Source organism: Bombina bombina, chromosome 5 (genome assembly GCF_027579735.1).
Source record: "Bombina bombina isolate aBomBom1 chromosome 5, aBomBom1.pri, whole genome shotgun sequence".
Lineage (NCBI taxonomy): Eukaryota > Metazoa > Chordata > Amphibia > Anura > Bombinatoridae > Bombina > Bombina bombina.
Genome location: NC_069503.1, coordinates 868131337 through 868150732, shown reverse-complemented (window position 1 = coordinate 868150732; position 19396 = coordinate 868131337). Strand labels below are relative to the sequence as shown.

General features: G+C 40.8%; 1 protein-coding gene across 1 annotated transcript in view; it reads left to right on the top strand.

Annotated features, from left to right (window-relative positions):
* Positions 1-19396, top strand: part of KLHL14 (kelch like family member 14) — a 219496-nt gene that overhangs the window by 155905 nt on the left and 44195 nt on the right. Inside the window, exon 4 of the mRNA XM_053715007.1 lies at positions 7460-7549. Within this exon, the coding sequence (XP_053570982.1) occupies positions 7460-7549 (90 nt within the window). The remainder of the gene's footprint in view (positions 1-7459; positions 7550-19396) is intronic.

The following is a 19396-nucleotide window of genomic DNA, read 5'->3' as shown; positions in this document are numbered from 1 at the left end:
CCTCTCTCGTGTCGGGAAAACCTAAAGCCCAGATTACGAGTTTTGCGTTAGAAGCTGTGCGGTACTAACGAGCAGTTTTCCCTCACCGCTCACCTACAGCGCTGGTATTACATGTTTTCAGAAACCCGTCGTTAAAAGACAAGAAGTGAGCGTTGAGCAAAATTTTGATCATTACCACACTCCAATACCAGCGCTGCTTAAGTCAGCGGTGAGCTGGTGTAACGTGTTCGTGCATGATTTCCCCATAGGAATCAACGGGGAGAACCAGCTGAAAAAAAGTCTAACACCTGCAAGAAAACTCCTTAAAGGGACAGTCAAGTCCAAAAAAAACTTTCATTTTTCAAATATGGCATGTAATTTTAAACAACTTTCCAATTTACTTTTATCAACAATTTTGCTTTGTTCTCTTGGTATTCTAGTTCAAAGCAAACCTAGGGAGGCACATATGATAATTTCTAAGCCCTTGAAGGCCGCCTCTATTTTATTTACTTTTCACAGCAGGGGAGAGCAAGCTCATGTAGGCCATATAGATAGCATTGTGATCATGCTCGTGGCTAGTGGCAGACACTGCACTAATTGGCTAAAATGCAAGTCAATAGATAATCAATCATAGTCATGTGATTAGGGGCGGCCAGAAGATGCTTAGATACAAGTTAGTCACAGAAGTAAAAAGTGTATTAATATAACAGTGTTGGTTTTGCAAAACTGGGGAATGGGTAATAAAGGGATTATCTATCTTTTTAAACAACAAAAATTCTGGTGTTGACTGTCCCTTTAACGTAGCCCCATTGATTCCTATGGGGAAATAAAATTTATGTCTACACCTAACACCCTAACATGAACCCCGAGTCTAAACACCCCTAATCTTACACTTATTAACCCTAATCTGCCCACCCGACATCGCCGACCCCTAAATTATAATTATTAACCCCTAATCTGCCGCTTCGGGCACCGCCGCCACCTACATTATACTTATGAACCCCTAATCTGCTGCCCCCAACATCGCCGAACCCTACATTATATTTATTAACCCCTACTCTGCCGCCCCCAATGTCGCCTCCACCTACCTACACTTATTAACCCCTAATCTTCCGCCCCCAACGTCGCTGCCACTATAATAAACATATTAACCCCTAAACTGCTGCACTCCCGCCTCGGAAACATTAGTTAAATATTATTAACCCCTAATCTGCCGTCCCTAACATCACCGCCACCTACCTACATTTATTAACCCCTAATCTGCCGCCCCCAACATCGCCTCCACTATATTAAAGTTATTAAACCCTAAACCTAAGTCTAACCCTAAACCTAACACCCCCTAACTTAAATATAATTTAAATAAATCAAAATAAATATTCCTATCATCATTAACTAAATTATTCCTATTTAAAACTAAAACTAGGTAGAATAGTTACTAAATAGTTTTTAACTATTTAATAACGACCTAGTTAAAATAAAGACAAATTTACCTGTAAAATAAAACCTAACCTAAGTGACACTAACACCTAACACTACACTATAATTAAATAAATTAACTAAATTAAATACAATTACCTAAATTAAATTAAATTAGCTAAAGTACAAAAAGCCCCCCCAAAATAAAAAAAAACCCTAGCCTAAACTAAACTACCAATAGCCCTTAAAAGGGCCTTTTTGCTGGCATTGCCCCAAAGTAATCAGCTCTTTTAACTGTATAAAAAAAATACAAACAACCCCCCAACAGTAAAACCCACCACCCACACAACCAACCCCCCAAATAAAATACTAGCTAAAAAAAACTAAGCTCCCCATTGCCCTGAAAAGGGCATTTGCAAGCCCAAACCCCTAATCTAAAAAATAAACCCACCCAATACACCCTTAAAAAAACCTAACACTAACCCCCTGAAGATCGACTTACCGGGAGACGTCTTCATCCAAGCCAGGCGAAGTGGTCCTCCAGACGGGCAGAAGTCTTTATCCAAGCCGGGCAAAGTGGTCCTCCAGACGGGCAGAAGTCTTCATCCAGACGGCATCTTCTATCTTCATCCATCCGGCGCGGAGCAGGTCCATCTTCAATACATCCGGCGCCGAGCATCCTCTTCATCCGACGACTAACACAGAATGAAGGTACCTTTAAGTGACGTCATCCAAGATGCCGTCCCTTAGATTCCGATTGGCTGATAGAATTCTATCATCCAATCGGAATTAAGGTAGAAAAATCCTATTGGCAGATGCAATCAGCCAATAGGATTGAAGTGTAATCCTATTGGCTGATCCAATCAGCCAATTGGATTGAGCTCGCATTCTATTGGCTGTTCCAATCAGCCAATAGAATGCGAGCTCAATCCTATAGATTAGATTAGGTGTAATTAGTTTAAATTTCTGTAATTTGTTTATTATTTTCTGTAATTTAGGGTTTTTTATTTTTTGTACTTTAGCTAATTTAATTTAATTTAGATAATTTTATGTAATTTATTTAATTGTATTTAATTTAGGTTAATTTATTTAATTATGGTGTAGTGTTAGGTGTAATTGTTAGGTTTTATTTTACAGGTACTTTTGTATTTATTTTAGCTAGGTAGTTATTAAATAGTTAATAACTATTTAATAACTATTCTACCTAGTTAAAATAAATACAAACTTGCCTGTAAAATAAAAATAAATCCTAAGCTAGCTACAATGTAACTATTAGTTATATTGTAGCTATCTTAGGGTTTATTTTACAGGTAAGTATTTAGTTTTAAATAGGAATAATTTAGTTAATGATAGGAATTTTTAGTTAGATTTCTTTTAATTATATTTAAGTTAGGGGGTGTTAGGGTTAAGGTTATACTTAGATTTAGGGGTTAATAACTTTAATATAGTGGCGGCGACATTGGGGGCGGCAGATTAGGGGTAAATAAATTTAGGTAGGTGGCGGCGATGTTAGGGACGGCAGATTAGGGGTTAATAAAATTTAACTAATGTTTGCGAGGCGGGAGTGCGGCAGTTTAGGGGTTAATATATTTATTATAGTGGTGGTGATGTCCGGTTCGGCAGATTAGGGGTTAAAAATTTTCTTTTAGTGTTTGCGATGTGGGAGGTCCTCGGTTTAGGGGTTAATAGGTAGTTTATGGGTGTTAGTGTACTTTTTAGCACTTTAGTTAAGAGTTTTATGCTACGGCGTTGTAGTGTAAAACTCTTAACTACTGACTTTAAAATGCGGTACCAGTCTTGACAGGAGAGGTTCTACCGCTCACTTTTTGGCAGACTCGTAATACTGGCGCTATGCAAGTCCCATTGAAAAAAGAGGATACGCAATTTACATAAGTTGATTCGCGGTATTTCCAAGTCTGGCCAAAAAAGTGAGCGGTACACCTGTACCTGCAAGACTCGTAATACCCGAGGGCGTCAAAAAGCAGAGTTAGGACCGGCTAACGCTGCTTTTTAAGCCTAATGCAAAACTCGTAATCTAGCCGTAAGTGTCCTGGTTCAAGCATCAGTCTCTGTCTCAGCAACCAGTCTGCAGCAAAACCCTGAGGGCTTGTTTATGCAATAGGATTTCTGTCATTCTGGATTTCCCCTTCAGAGGTGCAGTTGAGTCTGCTCTTGTTTTCGCTTTTGTGCCTTACAGTCTCATATTATTTTACTGTAATGGCAACCTGAATTCAGTGCAATTCACCATTGTTCCAGCTACATTTGCTTATGACTTTTACCTGCAAAATGATGGTTTGACTCCCCCCTTGTCTGCCATGTTCCAGTTTATCCATTTCACAAATACCTTCTTCTCTCTGGAGTAGTTGTCAAGTTTTCAGGAGCTCTTTCTACATTGCCTGAAGCAACAGAAGTTCTAACAATCATTCTTTGTCTTACAGAACTGTCACTTTGTTTGCCAGTAACTGGCTTATACTTCATTGTCTTGTATGCAGTACTCTTCTTTCAACTTCGCTTTTTCTGCAGCTTGATCCTTAAGTCTTTATATATCAAAGGACTGTTTGCTTAATTATTATTTCAGGCCAAATACTTTATGACTTCACTTCTAGCTTTAGATTGAAATTATATATTATATATTCTTTGCTTTATAATAATGATTAATTTATTTAAAAAAAAATGTCAAAATATGTTAAATAGCAGTATGGTTAAAAAGTATAAAGATGATCCCATGTGAAACGTCCTATTCAATATATATACAGTATATAATTTTTACACACCTACCAGGAGTCAAACAAGTTCAATGTGACAGTGTTAACAATGAATACCTAATGTTCTTGAATTATTTTTTTTACAGTTAATTAATAATAGTTAGTGCATTTAAAGGGACAGTGTACACAAATTTTCATATAACCGCATGTAATAGACACTACTATTACAGACTAATTTGCACAGCCCTGTTGATGAGGTTAGGCTGGGACACCCAGTAAAAGGGGTGTCCCCTCCCTCCCCTCTTCCCTGCATATGAAAAGACAGATTACACAAACAGGAATCTGTAGACCTGGGTCTACATCTGATAATAGGGGCTTGGTTAGGAGTCTGACAATCAGCACAATATTATTTAAAAAGGGAAAATTATACATTGTTACAAAAACAGATGGATCATCTACAAAACATTTATGCAAAGAAAAATCTAGTGTACAATATCCCTTTAATAATTTCATATGACTTTAATTTTAAATTGTTATCATTCTTAATCCCAGTTTGTAATGTAGATTAGAGTTGAAAAATTTAATTTGACCTATATTTTTTATTAAACTAGGAAACAGTTGTGTTTTTAATGTGAACTCCATGTGCAAAATCTTGTAAAAAATAATAGAAATATTACCAAACTATTGCATACAAAAGAAAGTAAGAAACCAACATATATTTCAAAAAGGTCAAAGTTGTTTTTATTGAAAAGGTAACAATTCGGTGAAAAGCAGTGTACAACGCCTATTTTAAGAAGAAAAAAATCTCACTACATATTAAAGACTGGAAGTGGTTAATTTATAGCATTCTTGTTCTAACCAAAGTTAAATGTATTTTCTTGCATATTTTAATTAATATGATATTAGTAAGATACTGTGGAAAGAAGTTTGAAAGCACTTTTCTGTACGCTTTTAAGGGTTAATATATGATTGACATCAATATTGCAGTGCACAAGCAGTAAATTATGACTGTACACCCATGCTTAAAAGCACATTAAAATAGGCCTGCCGGTCATACATGTATGGAATTTGTCATTTTAGCAATAAAAATAACCCCTGTAGGGACACAGAACTGCAGTATTATACCAATAAAACAGAACAGATATATTTATTATTAGACAGTAAGATGACAGACTCACTCTAGATTTAAAACTGATAAAAATGGTAATATAAAATGGAAGATTGAATATTACTGTTTAAGTTTGATAAATCCTTCCAAGTCCTGGCTAAGTTTAGAAAGGCAGCAGAATCGAAATGATAAAAATTATCATTAAACATTCCATATTGCACTGCTGAATTTTGCAAGGGGAAGACAGTAATTCATGTGAAATGAAAGATATATAACTAAAAAAAAAATCACATGTAAGTTGGGCTTCCTTTTTTTTGCGTTGGCAGAAGTTTATAGAGAAAAAGCTGGCCCGGTGTCATATTGATTTCCCACTGCACTGGTTTCCTAAGTGCTCTGTTGATCCGTGTCCAGCAATAAATTCCTTGCCTCTACATGCACATCGTTTCCCTCTTTGTCCTCACACACATTTAAGGTGTCCATTTGATGAGTTGTGCAAGGACATCGTTTTCTAATGCTCCAGACTCTTTGCATGATATGATAGCTGTGTGTTTGTATGTTTTGATGGATGTGACATGACATTTATAGACAAATATAACATACTGCCTGGGACATGACTTTTCTACCATAGCTAAACTAATCCTAATAAATTGAAGCATATTTTATTTTTGCAGAATTGAAAGGAATTCAGTGTGTACAAGATTCCTATGACAACTCTAAGCAGCGTGAATATAATTTATTTGAGGGATGTGGGGCTTGGAGAGAAAAATCTTGTACAGTATCAACAGACAAGGTTCCTATGAATGTTAGTGGCAGTTTTTTTTGTTCAGAAAAATAACTTTATTGTTCATTTTACTATATCAAAAAGGGATTTTACTACATGTCATACAATACTAACTACACACAGTTGAAGCTATTTTAGAAATGATCTTCTCCCAGATAATTTGTTAATCTCCTTATTAAAGACTATAGGCTAATAAATCACTACTGAGTTGGGGCCCCTAAACAAAAACGTGTAGAGTGTGCAAACTGTAAATCAGTCTAAACAAATGTCTATTACTAGTGCTACATGCTAGTATTTTCCTGATCCTGAGTAGTAGTGGCTGAATATGGCGGGTTACTATTGCCAACCAGCATTTACAACATTTCATACAGTTTCAAAAGTTATAGCCTAGTATCTCTAATTATGACCCTGCCCATACTGCAACTGGCTACAGCTGATACTGCACCACAACTATTGCTAATCTTGGCTTAGCTCCTCCTGGCTTCTAATAATGCTAGCCTTGCCCAGCCCTTCTGCCTGATACCCCCTAAGGAATTATTCTCATAACACCTAAGGGACCCTCCATTGTGATCTCCACACTGTTAAACCTAATATTACCTAAGATCTTTGATCAAAACCTCCATGTAGGGGACAACAGTTAAGAGGGGTTTTCATATAACAATTTCTACGGTGACTAAGACTTTTTCAGTAGATAGTAGTGTCGGGGTGGGTCACAATTTACAACAACTTACAATAATAGCAATTTGGAAGTGGAATCAGACAAAATTAGGATTTATTGTGATGGTGTTTGTTATAATTAGGATGTATTACAGTGACTCAGTTAAGTCAGGGCAAAAGATATTTTACTTTTGATTGTTTACACTGAGTTTTAGGCTGGTATCAGGCAATATTTACTAGGTGGAAAAAAGGACCATTGCACATAGTGAGAAAGGTAAAGAATACTTCTACTCTTATGGTGTGGTGGCTACTGTATTCAGTAATAGCTATCTATATTATATGGTAGAACTTTCTAGCTGCCATTAAGGCTTTGTGAAGCTATATTTTAATAACATGCAAGCTACAAATTGTAAACATGTTAATACAGTGGACTTTTTGATTGTGATCAAGCCCAGTTTCATGAATTTATGACTAATGTGGAATTGGGTGTAAAGAAATATATCACTTTGTAAAATTTTTAACCAAATGTGTTTCGTGGGAACAAATAAGTATTGAATTTCTATACCTTATATGATGCTTGGCCTATAGTTCATTTAGTTGTTTTTTTATTTAGTTTTGCTGGGGGAGGGGGTTGGACAACATATATCCCATAGATGGATGTGTCATATCAAGCTAATATTCTCTGGTTACAAATATGTTTTGCAGAAGGGTACAAGAGTTATTAGGGACTAAAATAAAGAGTTTTAGTGTCTTAATGGTTTAAAATGTTGTAAAATTATATCCAAATTTAGCTAAGTGTTTTCTGTTTTTCAGTTATGCCGTACAATAGCGCACATCATTGCGTGGTAGAAGTGGAAAACTTCTTATTTGTGTTGGGTGGAGAAGATCAGTGGAATCCTAATGGTAAGGAGGATATATATTGTGCATTTGCATTTACAGGTCAAAATACCATTTACAAATGTGTTCAAAATCTAGGAGCCTGTAAATAAATATAGGAGCCAGAAATGTTTGGCCATTCCTATGATAGGTATTAATTACATATTTTACATACACAAACATACATTATATAATAACATCATAATATAAAATAAAAAATAAATATAAAGCATATATAGATTTTGTTGTTTGTTTTTTCATAAATAAGAAGTTAAAGTGGAAAGTTTTTTTTGTGAGGGCCAACACTCACCTTTGTTTTATTTGCACTTTGCATCAGTGACTAGAAGAGTTAAAGGGACATATAAAATTTAAATGCACATAGATTAATTACATATTTGAATAGAAACATATTTGCAATATACATGTATTAACAAAAATGCTTCTAGTAAAAGTTATCACTGTTTTAGTGTTAGCCTTTTTCTCTGCACGTGCATGTGAAGCATAGCTAGGTATTCTCAGTGCACCCACATTTTAAATAATGCAGCTGCTCATATAATCAGTGGGGCTTGTATCATGTCAGCCATTAACAAATTGAGTCATTGCCAGATGGTACAAGCACCTTAGGCTCTCTGAGTAAGTGCTGTGTTTAAAATGCTGGTGCACGGTGCATACTTAAATACACTTTCTCCAACATAGGTGTGTCCGGTCCACGGCGTCATCCTTACTTGTGGGATATTCTCTTCCCCAACAGGAAATGGCAAAGAGCCCAGCAAAGCTGGTCACATGATCCCTCCTAGGCTCCGCCTACCCCAGTCATTCTCTTTGCCGTTGTACAGGCAACATCTCCACGGAGATGGCTTAGAGTTTTTTAGTGTTTAACTGTAGTTTTTATTATTCAATCAAGAGTTTGTTATTTTAAAATAGTGCTGGTATGTACTATTTACTCTGAAACAGAAAAGAGATGAAGATTTCTGTTTGTAAGAGGAAAATGATTTTAGCAACCGTTACTAAAATCGATGGCTGTTCCACACAGGACTGTTGAGAGGAATTAACTTCAGTTGGGGGAACAGTGAGCAGACTTTTGCTGCTTGAGGTATGACACATTCTAACAAGACGATGTAATGCTGGAAGCTGTCATTTTCCCTATGGGATCCGGTAAGCCATTTTTATTACAGACAGTAAATAAGGGCTTCACAAGGGCTTGTTAAGACTGTAGACATTTTCTGGGCTAAATCGATTCATATATAAACATATTTAGTCTTGAGGAATCATTTTAATCTGGGTATTTTGTAAAATAATATCGGCAGGCACTGTTTTGGACACCTTATTCTCTAGGGGCTTTCCCTAATCATAGGCAGAGCCTCATTTTCGCGCCGGTATTGCGCACTTGTTTTTGAGAAGCATGACATGCAGTCGCATGTGTGAGGAGCTCTGATACATAGAAAAGACTTTCTGAAGGCGTCATTTGGTATCGTATTCCCCTTTGGGCTTGGTTGGGTCTCAGCAAAGCAGATACCAGGGACTGTAAAGGGGTTAAAGATAAAAACGGCTCCGGTTCCGTTATTTTAAGGGTTAAAGCTTCCAAATTTGGTGTGCAATACTTTTAAGGCTTTAAGACACTGTGGTGAAATTTTGGTGAATTTTGAACAATTCCTTCATACTTTTTCGCAATTGCAGTAATAAAGTGTGTTCAGTTTAAAATTTAAAGTGACAGTAACGGTTTTATTTCTTCTGTTATGTGTGATCAGTCCACGGGTCATCATTACTTCTGGGATATAACTCCTCCCCAACAGGAAATGCAAGAGGATTCACCCAGCAGAGCTGCATATAGCTCCTCCCCTCTACGTCAGTCCCAGTCATTCTCTTGCACCCAACGACTAGATAGGATGTGTGAGAGGACTATGGTGATTATACTTAGTTTTTATGACTTCAATCAAAAGTTTGTTATTTTAAAATAGCACCGGAGCGTGTTATTACTTCTCTGGCAGAGTTTGAGGAAGAATCTGACAGAGATTTTTACTATGATTTTAACCGGAGTCGTTAAGATCATATTGCTGTTCTCGACCATCTGAGGGAGGTAAAGGCTTCAGATCAGGGGACAGCGGGCAGAGGAATCTGCATTGAGGTATGTGGCAGTTTTTATTTTCTGAATGGAATTGATGAGAAAATCCTGCCATACCGTTAAAATGACATGTATGTATACACTTCAGTATTCTGGGGATGGTATTTCACCGGAACTACTCTGTTAAGGGTCACTAATCCTTTTAATAACTATTCTCATGTTAAACGTTTTTGCTGGAATGTAGAATCGTTTACATTGCTGAGGTACTGTGTGAATAAATATTTGGGCATTATTTTCCACTTGGCAGTTTTTTGCTTTAATTGTGACAGTTTCGTTTCTCTTCACTGCTGTGTGGGAGAGGGAGGGGCCGTTTTTGGCGCTCTTTGCTACGCATCAAAAAATTCCAGTCAGTTACTTTAATATTTCCTACATGATCCGGTTCATCTCTGACAGATCTCAGGGGTCCTCAAGCTTCTTTGAAGGGAGGTAAATTCTCTCAGCAGAGCTGTGAGAATTCTTATAGTGACTGTGAATAAAAACGTTGTTTTGTATTCTTATGTACAAATTTAATTAGTGTTGTTTTACTAATGGGAACAAACCTTTGCTAAAAGTTGTGTTGTTTTAAAGTTTGATGCTATAACTGTTTTTTCAGTTCATTATTTCAACTGTCATTTAATCGTTAGTACCTCTTTGAGGCACAGTACGTTTTTCTGCTAAAAAAGATTATAACCAAGTTGTAAGTTTTTTTTTGCTAGTGTGTTAAACATGTCTGACTCAGAGGAAGATATCTGTGTCATTTGTTCCAATGCCAAGGTGGAGCCCAATAGAAATTTATGTACTAACTGTATTGATGCTACTTTAAATAAAAGTCAATCTGTACAATGTGAACAAATTTCACCAAACAGCGAGGGGAGAGTTATGCCGACTAACTCGCCTCACGCGGCAGTACCTGCATCTCCCGCCCGGGAGGTGCGTGATATTTTGGCGCCTAGTACATCTGGGCGGCCATTACAGATAACATTACAAGATATGGCTACTGTTATGACTGAAGTTTTGTCTAAATTACCAGAACTAAGAGGCAAGCGTGATCACTCTGGGGTAAGAACAGAGTACGCTGACAATGCTAGGGCCATGTCTGATACTGCGTCACAGCTCGCAGAGCATGAGGACGGAGAGCTTCATTCTGTGGGTGACGGTTCTGATCCAAACAGATTGGACTCAGATATTTCAAATTTTAAATTTAAATTGGAGAACCTCCGTGTACTACTAGGGGAGGTCTTAGCAGCTCTCAACGATTGTAACACCGTTGCAATACCAGAGAAACTGTGTAGGTTGGATAAATACTTTGCGGTACCGGCGAGTACTGACGTTTTTCCTATACCTAAGAGACTAACTGAAATTGTTACTAAGGAGTGGGATAGACCCGGTGTGCCGTTCTCACCCCCTCCAATATTTAGAAAGATGTTTCCAATAGACGCCACCACTCGGGACTTATGGCAAACGGTCCCCAAGGTGGAGGGAGCAGTTTCTACTTTAGCTAAGCGTACCACTATCCCGGTGGAGGATAGCTGTGCTTTCTCAGATCCAATGGATAAAAAATTAGAGGGTTACCTTAAGAAAATGTTTGTTCAACAAGGTTTTATATTACAACCCCTTGCATGTATCGCGCCGATTACGGCTGCGGCAGCATTTTGGATTGAGTCGCTTGAAGAGAACCTTAGTTCCTCTACGCTAGACGACATTACGGACAGGCTTAGAGTCCTTAAACTAGCTAATTCTTTCATTTCGGAGGCCGTAGTACATTTAACCAAACTTACGGCTAAGAACTCAGGATTCGCCATACAGGCACGCAGGGCGCTGTGGCTAAAATCCTGGTCAGCTGATGTTACTTCTAAGTCTAAATTACTTAATATACCTTTCAAGGGGCAGTCCTTATTCGGGCCCGGTTTGAAAGAAATTATCGCTGACATTACAGGAGGTAAGGGCCACGCCCTACCTCAAGACAAGGCCAAAGCTAAGGCTAGACAGTCTAATTTTCGTCCCTTTCGGAATTTCAAAACAGGAGCAGCATCAACCTCCACTGCACCAAAACAGGAAGGAGCTGTTGCCCGTTACAGGCAAGGCTGGAAGCCTAACCAGTCCTGGAACAAGAGCAAGCAGGCCAGGAAACCTGCTGCTGCCCCAAAGACAGCATGAACCGAGAGCCCCCGATCCGGGACCGGATCTAGTGGGGGGCAGACTCTCTCTCTTCGCCCAGGCCTGGGCAAGAGATGTTCAGGATCCCTGGGCATTAGAGATCATATCTCAGGGATACCCTCTAGACTTCAAATTATCTCCCCCAAGAGGGAGATTTCATCTGTCAAGGTTGTCAACAAACCAGATAAAGAAAGAAGCGTTTCTACGCTGCGTACAAGATCTGTTAACAATGGGAGTGATCCATCCGGTTCCGCGGTCGGAACAAGGACAAGGGTTCTACTCAAACCTGTTCGTGGTTCCCAAAAAAGAGGGAACTTTCAGGCCAATCTTAGATTTAAAGATTTTAAACAAATTCCTAAGAGTTCCATCGTTCAAAATGGAAACTATTCGGACAATTCTACCCATGATCCAAGAGGGTCAGTACATGACCACAGTGGATTTAAAGGATGCTTACCTTCACATACCGATCCACAAGGATCATCACCGGTATCTAAGGTTTGCCTTCTTAGACAGGCACTACCAGTTTGTAGCTCTTCCATTCGGATTGGCTACGGCTCCAAGAATCTTCACAAAGGTTCTGGGTGCCCTTCTGGCGGTACTAAGGCCGCGAGGGATTTCGGTAGCTCCATACCTAGACGACATTCTAATACAAGCTTCAAGCTTTCAAACTGCCAAGTCTCATACAGAGTTAGTTCTGGCATTTCTAAGGTCGCATGGATGGAAAGTGAACGAAAAGAAGAGTTCTCTTTTTCCTCTCACAAGAGTTCCATTCTTGGGGACTCTTATAGATTCTGTAGAAATGAAGATTTACCTGACAGAGGACAGGTTAACAAAGCTTCAAAATGCATGCCGTGCCCTTCATTCCATTCAACACCCGTCAGTAGCTCAATGTATGGAGGTGATCGGCTTAATGGTAGCGGCAATGGACATAGTACCTTTTGCACGCCTACACCTCAGACCTCTGCAATTATGCATGCTAAGTCAGTGGAATGGGGATTACTCAGATTTGTCCCCTACTCTGAATCTGAATCAAGAGACCAGAAATTCTCTTCTATGGTGGCTTCATCGGCCACACCTGTCCAGGGGGATGCCATTCAGCAGGCCAGACTGGACAATTGTAACAACAGACGCCAGCCTACTAGGTTGGGGCGCTGTCTGGAATTCTCTGAAGGCTCAGGGACTATGGAATCAGGAGGAGAGTCTCCTTCCAATAAACATTCTGGAATTGAGAGCAGTTCTCAATGCCCTTCTGGCTTGGCCCCAATTAACAACTCGGGGGTTCATCAGGTTTCAGTCGGACAACATCACGACTGTAGCTTACATCAACCATCAGGGAGGGACAAGAAGCTCCCTAGCAATGGTGGAAGTATCAAAGATAATTCGCTGGGCAGAGTCACACTCTTGCCACCTGTCAGCAATCCACATCCCGGGAGTGGAGAACTGGGAGGCGGATTTCTTGAGTCGCCAGACTTTTCATCCGGGGGAGTGGGAACTTCATCCGGAGGTCTTTGCCCAAATACTTCGACGTTGGGGCAAACCAGAGATAGATCTCATGGCGTCTCGCCAGAACGCCAAACTTCCTCGCTACGGGTCCAGATCCAGGGATCCGGGAGCGGTTCTGATAGATGCTTTGACAGCACCTTGGAAATTCGGGATGGCTTATGTGTTTCCACCCTTCCCGCTGCTTCCTCGATTGATTGCCAAAATCAAACAGGAAAGAGCATCAGTGATTCTAATAGCGCCTGCATGGCCACGCAGGACTTGGTATGCAGATCTAGTGGACATGTCATCCTGTCCGCCTTGGTCTCTACCTCTAAGACAGGACCTTCTGATACAGGGTCCATTCAAACATCAAAATCTAACTTCTCTGAAGCTGACTGCTTGGAAATTGAACGCTTGATTTTATCAAAACGTGGTTTTTCTGAGTCGGTTATTGATACCCTGATACAGGCTAGGAAGCCTGTTACCAGAAAGATTTACCATAAAATATGGCGTAAATACCTATACTGGTGCGAATCCAAACGTTACTCCTGGAGTAAGGTTAGGATCCCTAGGATTTTGTCTTTTCTACAAGAAGGGTTAGAAAAGGGTTTATCAGCTAGTTCATTAAAGGGACAGATTTCAGCTCTGTCCATCTTGTTACACAGGCGTCTGTCAGAAAATCCAGACGTCCAGGCCTTTTGTCAGGCTTTAGCTAGGATCAAGCCTGTGTTTAAAGCTGTTGCTCCGCCATGGAGTTTAAACTTAGTTCTTAACGTTTTACAGGGTGTTCCGTTTGAACCCCTTCATTCCATTGATATAAAATTGTTATCTTGGAAAGTTCTGTTTTTAATGGCTATTTCCTCGGCTCGAAGAGTCTCTGAGTTATCAGCCTTACATTGTGATTCTCCTTATCTGATTTTTCACTCAGACAAGGTAGTTCTGCGTACTAAACCTGGGTTCTTACCTAAGGTAGTCACTAACAAGAATATCAATCAAGAGATTGTTGTTCCATCCTTGTGTCCAAATCCTTCTTCAAAGAAGGAACGTCTTCTACACAATCTGGATGTAGTTCGTGCCCTCAAGTTCTACTTGCAGGCAACTAAAGATTTTCGCCAAACTTCTTCCCTGTTTGTCGTTTATTCTGGACAGAGGAGAGGTCAAAAAGCTTCTGCTACCTCTCTCTCTTTTTGGCTTCGTAGCATAATACGTTTAGCCTATGAGACTGCTGGACAGCAGCCTCCTGAAAGAATTACAGCTCACTCCACTAGAGCTGTGGCTTCCACTTGGGCCTTTAAGAATGAGGCCTCTGTTGAACAGATTTGCAAGGCTGCAACTTGGTCTTCGCTTCATACTTTTTCCAAATTTTACAAATTTGACACTTTTGCTTCTTCGGAGGCTATTTTTGGGAGAAAGGTTCTTCAGGCAGTGGTTCCTTCTGTATAATGAGCCTGCCTATCCCTCCCGTCATCCGTGTACTTTTGCTTTGGTATTGGTATCCCAGAAGTAATGATGACCCGTGGACTGATCACACATAACAGAAGAAAACATAATTTATGCTTACCTGATAAATTCCTTTCTTCTGTTGTGTGATCAGTCCACGGCCCGCCCTGTTTTAAGGCAGGTAAATATCTTTTAAATTATACTCCAGTCACCACTTCACCCTTGGTTACTCCTTTCTCGTTGATTCTTGGTCGAATGACTGGGACTGACGTAGAGGGGAGGAGCTATATGCAGCTCTGCTGGGTGAATCCTCTTGCATTTCCTGTTGGGGAGGAGTTATATCCCAGAAGTAATGATGACCCGTGGACTGATCACACAACAGAAGAAAGGAATTTATCAGGTAAGCATAAATTATGTTTTTAAAACGTTTTTTGTACTTTGTTATCAAGTTTATGCCTGTTTAACATGTCTGAACTACCAGATAGACTGTGTTCTGAATGTGGGGAAGCCAAGGTTCCTTCTCATTTAAATAGATGTGATTTATGTGACACAGAAAATGATGCCCAAGATGATTCCTCAAGTGAGGGGAGTAAGCATGGTACTGCATCATCCCCTCCTTCGTCTACACCAGTCTTGCCCACTCAGGAGGCCCCTAGTACATCTAGCGCGCCAATACTCCTTACTATGCAACAATTAACGGCTGTAATGGATAATTCTATCAAAAACATTTTAGCCAAAATGCCCACTTATCAGCGTAAGCGCGACTGCTCTGTTTTAGATACTGAAGAGCATGAGGACGCTGATGATAATGGTTCTGATATGCCCCTACACCAGTCTGAGGGGGCCAGGGACGTTTTGTCTGAGGGAGAAATTTCAGATTCAGGGAAAATTTCTCAACAAGCTGAACCCGATGTGATTACATTTAAGTTTAAGTTGGAACATCTCCGCGCTCTGCTTAAGGAGGTGTTATCCACTCTGGATGATTGTGAGAATTTGATCATCCCAGAGAAACTATGTAAAATGGACAAGTTCCTAGAGGTCCCGGGGCCCCCAGAAGCTTTTCCTATACCCAAGCGGGTGGCGGACATTGTAAATAAAGAATGGGAAAGGCCCGGTATACCTTTCGTCCCTCCCCCCATATTTAAAAAATTGTTTCCTATGGTCGACCCCAGAAAGGACTTATGGCAGACAGTCCCCAAGGTCGAGGGGGCGGTTTCTACTTTAAACAAACGCACCACTATACCCATAGAAGATAGTTGTGCTTTCAAAGATCCTATGGATAAAAAATTAGAAGGTTTGCTTAAAAAGATGTTTGTTCAGCAAGGTTACCTTCTACAACCAATTTCATGCATTGTCCCTGTCACTACAGCCGCGTGTTTCTGGTTCGATGAGCTAGAAAAGGCGATCGATAGTGATTCTCCTCCTTATGAGGAGATTATGGACAGAATCCGTGCTCTCAAATTGGCTAATTCTTTCACCCTAGACGCCACTTTGCAATTGGCTAGGTTAGCGGCGAAAAATTCTGGGTTTGCTATTGTGGCGCGCAGAGCGCTTTGGTTGAAATCTTGGTCAGCGGATGCGTCTTCCAAGAACAAATTGCTTAACATTCCTTTCAAGGGGAAAACGCTGTTTGGCCCTGACTTGAAAGAGATTATCTCTGATATCACTGGGGGTAAGGGCCACGCCCTTCCTCAGGATAGGTCTTTCAAGGCCAAAAATAAACCTAATTTTCGTCCCTTTCGTAGAAACGGACCAGCCCCGAGTGCTACGTCCTCTAAGCAAGAGGGTAATACTTCTCAAGCCAAGCCAGCCTGGAGACCAATGCAAGGCTGGAACAAGGGAAAGCAGGCCAAGAAACCTGCCACTGCTACCAAGACAGCATGAAATGTTGGCCCCCGATCCGGGACCGGATCTGGTGGGGGGCAGACTCTCTCTCTTCGCTCAGGCTTGGGCAAGAGATGTTCTGGATCCTTGGGCACTAGAAATAGTCTCCCAAGGTTATCTTCTGGAATTCAAGGGGCTTCCCCCAAGGGGGAGGTTCCACAGGTCTCAATTGTCTTCAGACCACATAAAGAGACAGGCATTCTTACATTGTGTAGAAGACCTGTTAAAAATGGGAGTGATTCATCCTGTTCCATTAGGAGAACAAGGGATGGGGTTCTACTCCAATCTGTTCGTAGTTCCCAAAAAAGAGGGAACGTTCAGACCAATCTTAGATCTCAAGATCCTAAACAAGTTTCTCAAGGTTCCATCGTTCAAAATGGAAACCATTCGAACAATTCTTCCTTCCATCCAGGAAGGTCAATTCATGACCACGGGGGATTTAAAGGATGCGTATCTACATATTCCTATCCACAAGGAACATCATCGGTTCCTAAGGTTCGCATTCCTGGACAAGCATTACCAGTTCGTGGCACTTCCTTTCGGATTAGCCACTGCTCCAAGGATTTTCACAAAGGTACTAGGGTCCCTTCTAGCGGTACTAAGACCAAGGGGCATTGCAGTATTACCTTACTTGGACGACATTCTGATTCAAGCGTCGTCCCTTCCTCAAGCAAAGGCTCACACGGACATAGTCCTGGCCTTTCTCAGATCTCACGGATGGAAAGTGAACGTAGAAAAGAGTTCTCTATCTCCGTCAACAAGGGTTCCCTTCTTGGGAACAATAATAGACTCCTTAGAAATGAGGATTTTTCTGACAGAGGCCAGAAAAACAAAACTTCTAAACTCTTGTCAAACACTTCATTCCGTTCCTCTTCCTTCCATAGCGCAGTGCATGGAAGTAATAGGTTTGATGGTAGCGGCAATGGACATAGTTCCTTTTGCGCGCATTCATCTAAGACCATTACAACTGTGCATGCTCAGTCAGTGGAATGGGGACTATACAGACTTGTCTCCGACGATACAAGTAAATCAGAGGACCAGAGACTCACTCCGTTGGTGGCTGTCCCTGGACAACCTGTCACAAGGGATGACCTTCCGCAGACCAGAGTGGGTCATTGTCACGACCGACGCCAGTCTGATGGGCTGGGGCGCGGTCTGGGGACCCCTGAAAGCTCAGGGTCTTTGGTCTCGGGAAGAATCTCTTCTACCGATAAATATTCTGGAACTGAGAGCGATATTCAATGCTCTCAAGGCTTGGCCTCAGCTAGCAAAGGCCAAGTTCATACGGTTTCAATCAGACAACATGACGACTGTTGCGTACATCAACCATCAGGGGGGAACAATTGTCTGCAATCCACATCCCAGGAGTGGAAAATTGGGAAGCGGATTTTCTGAGTCGTCAGACATTACATCCGGGGGAGTGGGAACTCCATCCGGAAATCTTTGCCCAAATTACTCAACTGTGGGGCATTCCAGACATGGATCTGATGGCCTCTCGTCAGAACTTCAAGGTTCCTTGCTACGGGTCCAGATCCAGGGATCCCAAGGCGACTCTAGTAGATGCACTAGTAGCACCTTGGACCTTCAAACTAGCTTATGTATTCCCGCCGTTTCCTCTCATCCCCAGGCTGGTAGCCAGGATCAATCAGGAGAGGGCGTCGGTGATCTTGATAGCTCCTGCGTGGCCACGCAGGACTTGGTATGCAGATCTGGTGAATATGTCATCGGCTCCACCATGGAAGCTACCTTTGAGACGAGACCTTCTTGTTCAAGGTCCGTTCGAACATCCGAATCTGGTCTCACTCCAGCTGACTGCTTGGAGATTGAACGCTTGATCTTATCAAAACGAGGGTTCTCAGATTCTGTTATTGATACTCTTGTTCAGGCCAGAAAGCCTGTAACTAGAAAAATTTACCACAAAATATGGAAAAAATATATCTGTTGGTGTGAATCTAAAGGATTCCCTTGGGACAAGGTAAAGATTCCTAAGATTCTATCCTTTCTTCAAGAAGGATTGGAGAAAGGATTATCTGCAAGTTCCTTGAAGGGACAGATTTCTGCCTTGTCTGTGTTACTTCACAAAAAGCTGGCAGCTGTGCCAGATGTTCAAGCCTTTGTTCAGGCTCTGGTTAGAATCAAGCCTGTTTACAAACCTTTGACTCCTCCTTGGAGTCTCAACTTAGTTCTTTCAGTTCTTCAGGGGGTTCCGTTTGAACCCTTACATTCCGTTGATATTAAGTTATTATCTTGGAAAGTTTTGTTTTTGGTTGCAATTTCTTCTGCTAGAAGAGTTTCAGAATTATCTGCTCTGCAGTGTTCTCCTCCTTATCTGGTGTTCCATGCAGATAAGGTGGTTTTACGTACTAAACCTGGTTTTCTTCCGAAAGTTGTTTCTAACAAAAACATTAACCAGGAGATAGTCGTGCCTTCTTTGTGTCCGAATCCAGTTTCAAAGAAGGAACGTTTGTTGCACAATTTGGATGTTGTTCGCGCTCTAAAATTCTATTTAGATGCTACAAAGGATTTTAGACAAACATCTTCCTTGTTTGTTGTTTATTCTGGTAAAAGGAGAGGTCAAAAAGCAACTTCTACCTCTCTCTCTTTTTGGATTAAAAGCATCATCAGATTGGCTTATGAGACTGCCGGACGGCAGCCTCCTGAAAGAATCACAGCTCATTCCACTAGGGCTGTGGCTTCCACATGGGCCTTCAAGAACGAGGCTTCTGTTGATCAGATATGTAGGGCAGCGACTTGGTCTTCACTGCACACTTTTACCAAATTTTACAAGTTTGATACTTTTGCTTCTTCTG